This window comes from Aedes aegypti, chromosome 1, assembly GCF_002204515.2.
Source record: "Aedes aegypti strain LVP_AGWG chromosome 1, AaegL5.0 Primary Assembly, whole genome shotgun sequence".
Classification (NCBI taxonomy): domain Eukaryota; kingdom Metazoa; phylum Arthropoda; class Insecta; order Diptera; family Culicidae; genus Aedes; species Aedes aegypti.
In genome coordinates, this window is record NC_035107.1 from 304,558,629 (window position 1) to 304,571,883 (window position 13,255).

Here is a 13,255-nt window from a genome sequence, read left to right on the forward strand (position 1 = left end):
CCCGGCATTTTACTGATGGTACCCTAATCTCTTCCTTTCCTTCGGCCTCTCTTTCGATCCATTGCGCGCGTTTATCGTAGGTGTGTGCATTGCTCCAGTCACGTCAACCGGAGAGGATATCACCGGGCCATATGTTGCATGCTGCTTCAAGGTGGAACATTTTTGTATGAAAAAAACATACGAACATGCAAAAATCTTAAGTTACACCACCCAATTTTACTTTGTTAAATCTGCAGGAATACGTGAATTCTACAAGGGGCTGAACGAGCTTGAAATTTGTATGAACAAAGTTGTTTAAATACAAGATGAAAACTATTTCAATTACATTTTCGGCCATGGATGGTACTGTAGTCGATTTTTTTATCTCATTTTATTTTTACAAGGCATACCGTAAATTCGGGTGAAATTGATCAGTAGGGTGAAATTGATCACTGTGTCACACGATTTTATTTCCCTCTAATAGAGCACAGAAACCATTGCAACCTATTGTCAAATTGCATGTTGTGAAGCTTTTTGTGTTAAGGAATGTTTATTTCTATTAAAATAATAGGAAATTCCATCATCGTGTTCTGTGTGGTATTAGCAGACATCAAGAAACTTATAGTTTTAAACAAGGATTTGGGCATGGTGTCAACCTGAAAATTTGTAAGAATGCTTGAAATATATCCCCAAAACGAATTTTATCATCAAAATTCGTACCAATTTGTTCATTTTGTTGTAATAATTGAATTTTTGTATAGATATCATCAAATTTCTTCGGAAATTGCCTACATTCAGGCGTTTTCTGCGGTATTGCTGAAAATTAATTGTTAATTATTTACATAAATTTTGCATTGTTAAGAATTTGGCAAGCATATTTGGATTCAGGAGGCTCAAATTAAATAAGTAAAGTTGTTTTCAAAACTAACAATAATTGTTTTAACAGGTGATCAATTTCACCCCGAAATGGAATACCATGATTTTTTATTTTGGAGACGATTTTCAGCACTAAAATCACAACTGTATGAAAATTTTAGTATATAAACCTATGAAGCTCACCGTCGTACTTGTTTTCCTGCATTAAGTTGTTTGGAATTGGCAACATCATAGAAAACAGACATGGAAAACAGTGAAAAGTGATCAATTTCACCCGAAATTACGGTAACTTTTTTTGTTTCTAAATGGAAAAGCTTCCAGTTTATTGCTTTCTCCATTATTGATTAGAGAATCTTTGAATCAATAATGAGTGAAATTTATCGGCTACACTTCTGGCATTTGGTTGGTTTTATAAATTTAAAGCTCGTTTGTAACCGTCTTAGAGTTGATGCTCAAATTTTTACAGTAGCTTCTTGGGAATCTAAATGAATACATTTGAGGGGAGTAACTTAAGATTTCTATCGTTCGATCATCATGAGTCACCCTAATGCCGCTTTTAAGCGCAGACAATCTGGCGTTTTGCTTTCCACCTACCCACCCATCATCCAAGCAAGCACAGCGCAAACGTGCAGAAGTGGTCGAAGCATAGAACGAGCATAAAGCAGGCGTTGATCGGACCCGGTAGATATTAGTTTATGTCCGTTTCGGCAGAGCTAGCTGCATTCGTTGGGTACGGTCACGTAGACCACGTGTCGGACCAAGAGAGACGCAGGCGCTTACTCACAAATTTCCTCATTCATCATCATCGTTGCTGGAAATTTTTATCTCCATCGGCATCGGCTTTCGACCTAGTGAAGTGTTTTTCGTCATGACGATGATGTTCGAAACACGTTCACCGTTAAGTGGGTGCACATGTGGGAGCCTAAATGTTTTACTTAAGAGCTAAGGAGCTTTGCGCAGATCATCTTGTATTCCAATAGATTCTTGGGAAAATGCTTCAAATTTTGAGCAGTGGGAGTGGAATACACTTGAGAGAACTTTTCCAACAAGCATAATTTCTAAATGATTCTTTGGCAAACGACATACTTTTAACTGAACTTTGCTCTTACAACTTCCATCAAAGATGTATCTAGAATGTTCATCTGCAATACCTCCAATAAATTTTCTTCAGAAATTCATATAGATTCCAACAGAACATATCGCTGCAGTTCCATCTGGAATACCACCAGAAATGTCTTTTGAAGTTGCTACTCAATTTCTTACTGAAATACTACCACACAGTTATATAGAGGTTCCCCTCAAAATACCAAGAACTTCTTCAAGGAATTTATTAGAAAAGATTCAAATATTTGAGGATTCTTTCAAAAACGTATACCTGGATTCCTCTACAGATTCAGAAGCCCAAGCAAGCGGTTTCGGTTTCTCGCCGTCGAAGTGGTTGTGTTTTTTTTACCGATTCCCGCGTTTTGCTGGGCAGTGCGCAGTGCTTCGGAAAGCCCAAGCAAGACGGTTCGTTTTCAGGTAGGCAGAAATTTTTTTTCTTTTTCGCGCATTTTGCTGTGCAGTGTGTCCTGAGAGGGTCCAAGCAATCGAGTTCGTTGTGCGCGCGTCTTCGAAATGATTTAATATTTACATCAGCTTGTGCGTTTGATGTTGACAGAGATGAAATTGATTTGAGCCTGCTCAGTCAAGAAATTGTGTGAGCTCGTTTCATGCTTTTTCTTCTTTTTTTTCAAATGAGTAAAATATGATACCATATCTTTTGTCCTGATTACGGTAACAATGTTGCGTTTATGTAGTTGTTCAATAAATTTTGAATGGCTCGTCACTCCATGTGTCGGCATTAATTTTCCTCCATTTGATTGTTTTCGTATTTACTGAAAATATTATATTTACTAGCATGTTTATATTACACAAATGATTGTTTATCATGGTCTAATCACTTATCAAAGTGAATCCTGTGACCCAACGATCCTCCCCACTAGCAAATATCCCTTACAGTAACCTGGAGAGCAGTGGAGCTGCAGAGGTGAACATGATCTTCAAATAGCAAAGGTTGCTGCAAACTACTATTCATTCCCCCAATCCTACCTGACTGCAAGGACGTGGCCGGTGCCGTTATTAATCGTGTATAAAAAAGAGGCACTGAAATATGTACACTGAATCATGGCCAAATCGCAACCGAACTTCTATTAGATTCTAAAAAATTCTGAAGCGAATAAAACACCACGGAACATGAACTAAACACAAAAAGTTATGTATTCACTTTACACTTGATTTCTAATCACTACTTTTTTGATCCAGTTTCCTAATTGAAAGTAATTTACGTTTTTCATTATTTTCCATGCGTTTTGACAGTTTTTCGACTACCGTAATTTCGGGTGAAATTGTTCATTTTTAACGATTTTTCTAGTCTGTTTTCTACTATGTTGACCATGAAAAACAACTGAATGCAGGAAAACAAGTACGAAGGTGAGCCTCATCGACTCATGTACCGAAATTTTGTAACAAATATCATTTTAGTGTTAACAAATATCTCTAAAATAAAAAATCAGGGCATCTCATTTCGGGGTGAAATTGATCACTTGTCAATGCCATTATTGTTAGTTTTCAAAACAACTTTACATGATAAATTTGAGCTCCCTGAATCCAAATATGCTTATCAAATTCTTAACAATGCAATATTTATATAAATAATGAATAGTCAAATTTCAAGAATTACGCGGAAAACGCCTAAATGTATGCAATTTCCTAAGGAATACAATGATATCTAACAGAAATGCAATTATTTCAACCATATGAGCTAATTGGAACGAGTTTTGCTGATGAAATCTGGTTTGGGGATATCTTTTAAGCTTCCTCAAAAACTTTCAGGTTTATACCCTGTTCAAATCCTTGTTTAGGCCTAGAAGTTCATGGATGTTTGTCAATATTGCACCGTACATGATTTTGAAATTTTACATTAATTTCATAGTAATAAACATTCTTCAACACAAAAAACTTCACAACACACAATTCGACAATAGTCACGACAAACAACGTTCATTTACTACAGGTTACATTGATATTTGTGCTCTATTAGGAATAAAAGAAATCGTGTGATACGATTATCAATTTCACCCTTCTGATCAATTACACCCGATTTTACGGTACCAATCTTCCATGCGCTTGTGATGAAAGTTTGAGAAATTTGAGAATCCAGCGTAGCGCGATCAGTGGCAGGAATACAAACAACAGTGTCATCGCTCGGCGGCCAGTGAAAGAAACTGAATGTTCGAAAGATTGTTGCCTGTACTTTTTGCTGCTGCGCCAACTGTTAGCGTTTAAGAACGAAATAAACAGTCGTTACCCTATTGCGTTAGTAGTGTGTGGTCTTTTGATTCCGTTGTATGCTCCTGTGGGGCTCACCCCACGGAATCAAGATAAGTCGTGTCCGGTTCGCGTTGTGCGAGTGTGAAAAGATATTCGTGTTCTGTCGAGGTTTGATTGACAACTAGTGAGCTCGTTTCATGCTTATGATAACCAGTGTTGATAGACTCACACTCAAATCTCAATCAATACGCTCACCCGTGAGAGCAAACTCATTAGAGATCTGCATCGCAAATCTCACGCCTGAGATTCTTATGCAAAATCACTCAATCAACTCAAACAGTAAAAAATGATTCAGTCGCAAAACCCGTCAAAAACTCGTGCAACCCGAATATGGTTGTTTACGTTAGAAAGGATTCCTATAATTTTACCAGACTAACAAGAAATTATTAGAGAAACTTTAAAGTAGATGGAGTACCGTGTACCTTTTAATTCCGCTCCTAAATGCTTATCTTTGACAGATACGCGTATTTCGACTACCACTTGCAGTTTTCTTCAGTGTCAGTTACTCGTATCCACTGTGGAGTGGATACGAGTAACTGACACTGAAGAAGACTGCAAGTGGTAGTCGAAATACGCGTATCTGTCAAAGATAAGCATTTAGGAGCGGAATTAAAAGGTACACGGTACTCCATCTACTTTAAAGTTTCTCTATTTGAGATTCTGCTCAGAGGATTCGAACATTCATTGAAGAGAAGAAATTATTGCCGTGTGTGAGTAAGCTGTGGAAATACGTCAATACGACAATGAGTCAAAAAGGTGAGCCAACTCATCCATGATTTTTTGACTGCTGCGTTGCGTGATTGACAACTCACGCATGAAAAATCTCAAGCATGAGTTATGAGAAATTGAGTTTTTCACAACACTGATGATAACACATTTTTATCGAGGCTACGTTACGTTTATGTTTTAAACTAAACGACATAAACCCTTGTTGTCCTGTTTCATATAATTTTTATATACTCATATTTTTTTTTTCTTTATTAACGAGATTTTTAGCCCTGGGCTAGTTTATCTCGGGACCAACGGCACCCTTCCGAAGGAAGTCGTCACTGACAATTTTAATGACTATCTGGAGGATGGGATTCGATCTGATCTTCGTGGGCGGTTGCATTTTGAATTTTGGGTCACGTTTACCTCGTTCCGTGCTTTTTTTTCTCAATTCGGCTGGTTTTCACCAGATTCGGCGGATGGTACTATGCTACGTGCAAATTTTCTGTGGAAATATATTTTTCAAAGTGATTAAAGTGTTTTTTTTTTACTTTTATTCGATTTGCTTACGTTTTGCTCGAGAGAGCTCTGTGATGGCTTCAGCAATTAAATTCGATTCGCGCGACTTTTTTTTTTCTCCAACGTGCGTTGAGCGTGTTAGGTTAGTTCAAAAATTGAAGTTTTAATGTCGATTTTTCGAGCGGTGCTTCATTATTAGAGGAGCGATGGATTTCAGAGGAGTTTCGAAAAAAAAAGGAATTTGGTGAGTTTGATCAGAAGCGCATGATTACAATTAATCATTTAACCATATGTCGGCCACAACGTCTACCGAACGTTTCCTATGGCACTACCCTTTCCATCAGCAGTCCACAACATCCCGTAACACCTATGAGAGGTCGTGGAGTTCTCTGCATCTTTCTTAAGTAGGTGTTCAATCAATCATCCTTTCCCATTCCTCAGCTTTCTCAAGGACGTGGCCAGGACAGCTCTCGATTGTTGGAGGATGCGTCAATCTTGTCTAAGAGTTAGAGGGTAGTCCCAAATTTCTGACTTTGGTAACGGACGGGAAGGAGGCAACCCTCATACAATGGTCTAGGACAGTACCACCTACGAATTTGTGCGAAATGCTTAATGCTAATCTGGAGGATGGGATTCGATCTCAGTTCCTCGGCGTGAGAGGCGTGTGTTCTAACCACTACACCAGGTCCGTCTCCTAATTATACATGTTATCGTCATTATTAACACTTCAGTCGTCGCGCTGTTGTATTTTGTACTACACTGTTGAAAAAACCTCGCTTTTCGATCACAACAGCAGCGTGGTGGTTCTGACGGTGGAAACCCGCGCGACGACTGGAAGATTAAAAATAACTTTTAAATCGTTCGACAATAGAAATGTCATGTCGATGTACTTTTTTTATAATCTTCTACCAATATCTTTTTACCACGAAACCTTTTGCTTGAAAATTTTGGCAAACGATAGCATTTTTACAAGGTATCGGACAGAAGTGTTTGGTTGGGGCCTGAAAGTTTCTACTACTCTCCTATCGCCTTTAGTGCTCTTGTGGGGATGATTTTTGTCCACTTCTCTTTTTTATCCTATCACTAGTAGTAGTGAGACGTTCTACGTGACGTTTCGTGGCACGAGTATTTCAAAATTTTATGTATACTTTTCAATAAACTTAAATGAAACAATGAAGGATCTGAACACTCCATACAGAACTGAAGTTAATCAAAATTTCAATAATTTTCTTTTGGCAATTTGCGTGTGGTGCAATTTTAACGTGGACAACCTTAAAACCTCCTTCCTGTGGTGAATGTGTAGATCAGGGACGAAAATACTCAATATACCCTCGCCTACATTGGTACTTGCTGGTAGAGTCTTCGTTGATTTTTCTTTGGTTTTATTCTTACCTTGACAACACAACAAAGATTGGCAAAGCGCTTGCGCAAGATTGTCAGTTTCCTTTTTACCTGCCGCTACTCAGCCGCTTTGTGATAATCGGAAACAAAAAATGATATTCATTCTAACCAGCTTGACTTTTTTTACTTTCCGCTTCGGGAAGTTGTAATTTTTGCACGAGGCACACTAAAGACGCGTCAATATAATCGATTCCGTGCATAGGATCGTTCATTACCCGTATAGCAGCATATTTTTTAATTAATATGAACCTCATTGGTAATCAATTTTCTAAAACTGACACTCTGCTGCTTCTGATAATAAAAAATACCAACGACATACGGGCATCGTTGTTTGTTTTGCCCATCTACTTTTGTGCCATCTTCATTGGTACAATCATATTGGTGGTGGTGCGGTGCGGTTACATTGATGGTGGCATAAATGTCAGTGAATTGAGTATAGTGAGCATGATTTTTTTCTTCTCTGGTGTAGATGCAGAGGTATTCTCGGTCTCTAGAAGCAACAATCATTACACACTAACATTCCTTCCCCATCTCAACTGACTGCAAGGACTTGGCCGGCGCCGTTATTGATCAATAATATGAAAGCTTCTAAATTGTGCACTTCGAGAGCAAGCGGAAAGTCCCATCCCTTAGGGGGGTCTGTAGCCTTGAGGTTACGCTTTCGCTTCATAAGCGGAAGATCATGGGTTCGATTCCCAGCCCCTCCACAAAAAACCCGTCCAGCCACCAGAAGACGCCTCACGGAGGACCGTGCTTTGGGGAGCACATCCATCCTCCGTCAGTATCAGATGGTGACTGAGACAAACTGACCCTCTTCGCAGGCAGCTAGCCTCACTAATAGCAGAGCTCTCTCCTACCTGCTCGGTGTGAGAGTAAAAGAGTAGGAGAGAGTGAAACTAGATGTAAATATGGATAAGTTGAAAATAGATCTGTATCGATAAAGCAGCTACAGATCAACTGAGTCCGGTACAGTAGTGGCCACGAGCACGGAGTGCCTATAAAATAATGAAAAAAAATCTCATCAGGACCCTTGCCGGGAATCTCTAAGTTGATACTCTTATAAACACTTTTCAAGGATCTCACTGATGTTTCCCAAGAATTCCTTTGAATGTGTTTAAAATCTTCAGGCAGAAATTCGCGAAGCATTTCACAAGAAATCGATAACAATTGGGAAAAGGCTGCCAGAGATCTCTCCTTCAAACCAACGATATTTTTGGCTTGAATATATATGGAACCGTTAACTATTTCTCTAGCAATTCGGTTAAAGATCTATTGGCAATAGTTTCTAATCGTTTTTTATCCTAAAATCTCCCGGGTTTTCCCGCTTTTCCAGGATTTACCGGATGGATGGCCAGAGAGATTCCTTAAAGGATTCTTCCAAGAACGCATACCTGGATTCCTCGAGAGATCCATCCAAAAAATCTTCCAAAGATATCTTCAGAAATTGAATCAGGATTTTTTTTGTATAATTTCCCCAGGAGTTCATTTTAAAAAAACTCTTCAGATTGTTTTCTTGGAATTTTCTAGGAATGTCCACTGGAATTATCCTTAAAACTTTCTAGAAGTTTCTTTGAAACACTTTCCAAGTATTTCTTTAAGGAATTTTTCTACTTTTTTGCCAAAAAATCATTCAGGAATACTATTAGGTATTTCGTCAAGAATTTTCTCAAGGATTTTTTTCTGTCATTTATTGAGAAATTTATCCAGAAATGCCATGCTCCTCAAATTTAATTGCTCAGAAATGTCTCCTATCATTAAAAACAATTCTTTGAAATGTTTTGTCTGGAATTTCTTCACATAATTTCCTAGAGAATAGCGGTCTTCAAAGAGCTCCTCTTCTTCTTGGCATTGACGTCCCCACTGGGACAGAGCCGGCTACTCAGCTTAGTGTTCTTATGAGCACTTCTTGCCTAAGTTTGCCAAAAGCTCCTACCAGTGATGGAAAGTGGCCAGCAAGTCTGCTGAACCGGAACAAAAACAAAACGAAATGTTCGTGAGCATCAGAGTGCCGATTTACTCGCGAGTAAACAAGGCTAAAGTGATTCGCGAGCGTGTTTCGAGCTATTCAGAGTCGATTGCGGTTTTGGAAAAAAAGCTATTTTTCCTCCGAGATTTTTGGTTTTTAAGGGTTTTCTACTACAAACTGGTAGTTTACGGTCGTTTTGATGATTTTCTGTCAAAACCATGATAAATCACACCTGGTTCGATTACTCGCGAGTAAATGTTTGCTAGCTTTTTGCTATTTCATTTGCTATGTTCTCCCGAGCAGGCGAACTTACTCACACCAAGCCTGTTCGCGAGTAGGATTCGTAAACGATGCTTCATAAGCCAGACGATCGCCTTTTCTCGGTTTCTGTATCCTTGATAGAATTTTTTTTATGAAGTGACAGAAATTAGATATATAAGTGTATCGACAAATTGCTAGGAGACTTTCTGGAGGCATTTCTCAAGAAGCATTATTCTGATGGAATTTACAGAAGAAATTAAACAGGACTTTTGGGAGAATTTGTGCAGAATATTGAGGCCACACTTTTGTATGTCTTAATTATTATTGCGATTAACTGCTGATATATTCTTTAGATAATTTTTGAGCTAAATTCCTCAAAAATCTTCAAACGTTGAAAGTTTTTGCAGAAATGTTTGGGTAAATTCCTGAATAAATATGAAAATTTTATGGGAAAATGATTTTTGAATTATTTGCTGAAGAAATCACTTAAAGGAACTGTCAACTTGTTTCTGGAGCCAACTTTAGAGGAAATAATCCCAAGAATAAGATCACCTTGGAGAAATTTCCAAAGAAATCCCAAGCAAAGTTTGTAAGGAAATACAAAAAACTTTTGGAATTATGACAAGTATATTTTCTAGAGACATTCCTAAATACATTTCTAAATACAATTTGAGAAGTTAACGAGGAGGATTGTTGAATGAGCAGCTGAAGAAATCCTCGGAGAAACACGAGATGAACGTTCTTAAAATATTTGGAGAAATGAGGTGCAGGTTGTTAGGCCGAATGCCGTTAGGCCGAAATAACATTTGATCATTTACTACTATTTCAATAGGCTAACACATTCATCGTTGTTTTTTCCTTCTTTCAATCAAAGGCTGTTCTTTTTAGTTATATTTCACAGCGGTTATTGTGGGCTTCTAGGTAATGCAAATTATCCTGAACTAATAACTAACAATCCATTTGACCTGGAAGTTCATTCGGCGGCTTCTAGGTGATCCTCGCCTAACCCTGTTAATTACCCATTCGACCTTACGGTTCATTAGAACTATTGGCCATTTCCGGCCTAATGACCCTTTCAGCCTAATGGCCTTTAGCCAAATGGCCTTCGGCCTAGCGGGAGTCAAGAAGCTTCTCTTTCTGAAGCTTGGAAGCTTCTTTTTCAGAAGCTTAGAAGCTTTTCTTTCAGCTTTTCTTTGAAACAGAAGCTTCTAAAAAGAAGCTTTTGAAAAAGAAGCATCTAAAAAAGAAGCTTTTGAAAGAGAAGCTCTAAAAACGAAACTTATGAAAGAGAAGCGTCTAAGCTTCTGAAAAAGAAGCTTCTAAGCTTCTGAAAGAGAAGCTTCTAAGCTTCTGAAAGAGCAGCTTTTAAGGTTCTGAAAAATAAGCTTTTAAGCTTATGGAAGAATGTTTCAAAATCTTACAAACTTTCTTTCATAAGCTTAAAAGCTTATCTTTCAGAAGCTTAAAAGCTGCTCTTCCAGAAGCTTACAAGCTTTTCTTTCAAAAGTTTCGTTTTAAGATGCTTATCTTTTAAAAGCTTCTTTTTAGAAGCTTCTCTTTCTTCTTTTTGTGTTGAGAGCTTAGGAGCTTTTCTTTCAAAAACTTATAAGCTTACACACTCAATCTGTTCGGTAAAAATAACTGAGTTTTGGAACTACCGAAAAAGTCAGTAAACTAAAAAAAAATGTCAGAAATCGAAAAACAGATTTTTTACTGAAATTTTTCAGAGAGCTTTCTTTTTATATCATATGTCGATAAAAAATAAAACATGGTGAAATTTGCTTTTCAATTACGCGTGGCGACAGTTTTCATTTTAATGAATTTTTCAGTAGTTCCAAAACCCAGTAAAATTTTACCGACCCCAGTACTTTAATCTAAGTGTGAACCTTTTAAAAGTTTTTTTAGATGCTTCTCATTCAAAAGCTTCTTTTTCAGGAGTTTTTTTTTTCAAAAGCTTATTTTTAGAGGTTTCTTTTTTAGAAGCTTAGAAGCTTCTCTTTCAGCTTCTGTTTTAAAAGCTTAGAAACTTTCCTTCAAAAGCTTAGAAGCTTCTCTTGCAAAAACTTAAAAGCTTATCTTTCAGAAGCTTAGAAATTTAGCTTCTTTTTTAGAAGCTTATCTTCTTTTTAAGAAGCGCTCCTTATTCAGAAGCTTCTAAACTTCTGTTTCAAAAGCTTAGAAACTTTCTTCCAGAAGCTCAAAAGCTTATCATTCAGAAGCTTAAAAGCTTATCTTTCAGAAGCTTAGAAGCTTTTTACTCAGATGTTTCTAAGCTTTTTTCTCAGATGTTTCTAAACTTTTTGCTTAGCTTCCCACTCTAAAGCATGAAAGCTTAGAAGTTTCTGGCTTAGAAGCATAAACTCTTTTCGCTCAGAAGCTCACAATCTTAGAAGCTGCTTCTCGTTCAGAAGCTCGGAAGTTTCTCGCTCAGAACTCTGGAAGCCCACCTTGTAGAATTGTAAAACAAAGTGGATTCAAGAGAAAACATGACAATTTTAAAACGCAACCGCTCTCACGTATATACCCTACCGTGATCCACGACTTCTGTGAGCAATGATTTTCAAGTGGATGTGAATTTAATAACCAACCAATTCTGAATCATTCTGAAAAAATATCTTGCGAGAACATTATCAAAGCTAGTGAAGGCGTTTAGAAAAAGATTGCCACAAGATTTTCAACAGTAACCAGCCTAACATAATCTCACTGTAATCAACAGTATCAATTTTGCATTATAAAACAATCTTCAATTTGCACTGTTGACGACCTCCCACTTTGCTGTTCCTCGAATCAATAACAGTACTACGTGCTATTGCAGAGCTGTACCAATCCAGATCGACTGGAAAACACATTTCATACTTGGAACTACACAAAACCGCACAGAGAGACAGTGTGACTCATTCGTAAATGACCAAACTAGTACGAAGTAGATATGGGAATTGCAGACTGCGAGGGAACATTGTTATAATCACGTATTTGAAGAGAAGATGAGTACCGTAATCCGGGGTATCATTGATCAGCGGGGTAACATTGATCGGAATGACTCATCTCGTAAAAAGTTGGTATCATCATTTATTGATGAAACATTTCCAAAGCATGAATTTTGCTTCTCTTTCTTATAAAAATTGAGATTTTTGCAAAAATTGCGTTAACTTTATGCGTAAATTTGTCAAGTTTGCGAAACAATGATTTCAATGGTTAAGGATGACACTACCGAAGATTCATGTCTCACATAGGTTCTGCAAGCCATATGAGCAAGGAAAATCCGGTTCTCACTAAAAATGGCATCGCCCAAAACGATTCCGCTGTCAAAATTTTTATAAGTATGTTCAATTAGGCAACATTAACGAATTACTGTTAAGAATGTTAAATTCCCTTCGGAAATTGCCTACCTTTAGGCGTATTTCGCAGTTTGAGGTGTTTTTAATTTCAAATTAACTCAAAAAGTAAATGAGATGTAAGCGTTTGGACATCATATTCGGCTTCAGGGGCCATGATTTAAGTAAGTAACGGAATTTTCAATATTACCGAACGTTGTTTACATGGATGATCAATGTTATCAGCTAAATGAAAAAATCACATAAAACATTTTTGTAAACATGCTTAAATCTTTCAAAAAACAAAATACAGTATGTAGTCACGAGCTATGGGTGGCAGTGCTTGTTTTAAAAATATAAAACTCAGAACATTTGCATTTTTGAATTAAATATTTAAGAAATATCCTAAAAACTGATCAATGTTACCCCGGATTACGGTAACTTTAAATGAGTATTTATCAATACTTATGATCGAAAGCCCCCGAATACCGTTCCAAACCGAAATCACCATCAATCGATGCCATCAATTATTGCATTTTGATTGCACGAGCTCGTGTGTATATATAAATAGCTGATTGGTTGGCGATTGGAACGAAATAAAAAAATGGCAGCGATCGCTCATGCGTGGCATAAACCACGAACGCCATAAAGATAAGAATTTAGGATTTTTGCACACCGATATCGATGGGATGGGTGCAGCAATGTCATACAGTGGATTCCTACCTTTGTCCGCTCTCGGATGTTGTACCGGCCAAGCTTGCCGTTGTTGATCATTCGTTTACAGTTCGTGATGATGGCATCGACCTGTTTTGGGACATAGAGAGGGAGAAAGACAGTCGAAATCGATTATTAGCAGGGG

At 37.6% G+C, this 13,255-nt stretch overlaps 1 protein-coding gene across 3 annotated transcripts in view; it reads right to left on the bottom strand.

Annotated features, from left to right (window-relative positions):
- Positions 1–13,255, bottom strand: part of LOC5576110 — a 58,476-nt gene that overhangs the window by 15,800 nt on the left and 29,421 nt on the right. For all 3 annotated transcript variants that reach the window (XM_021838394.1, XM_021838393.1, XM_021838392.1), the window contains exon 5: positions 13,120–13,200. In XM_021838394.1, the coding sequence (XP_021694086.1) occupies positions 13,120–13,200 (81 nt within the window). The remainder of the gene's footprint in view (positions 1–13,119; positions 13,201–13,255) is intronic.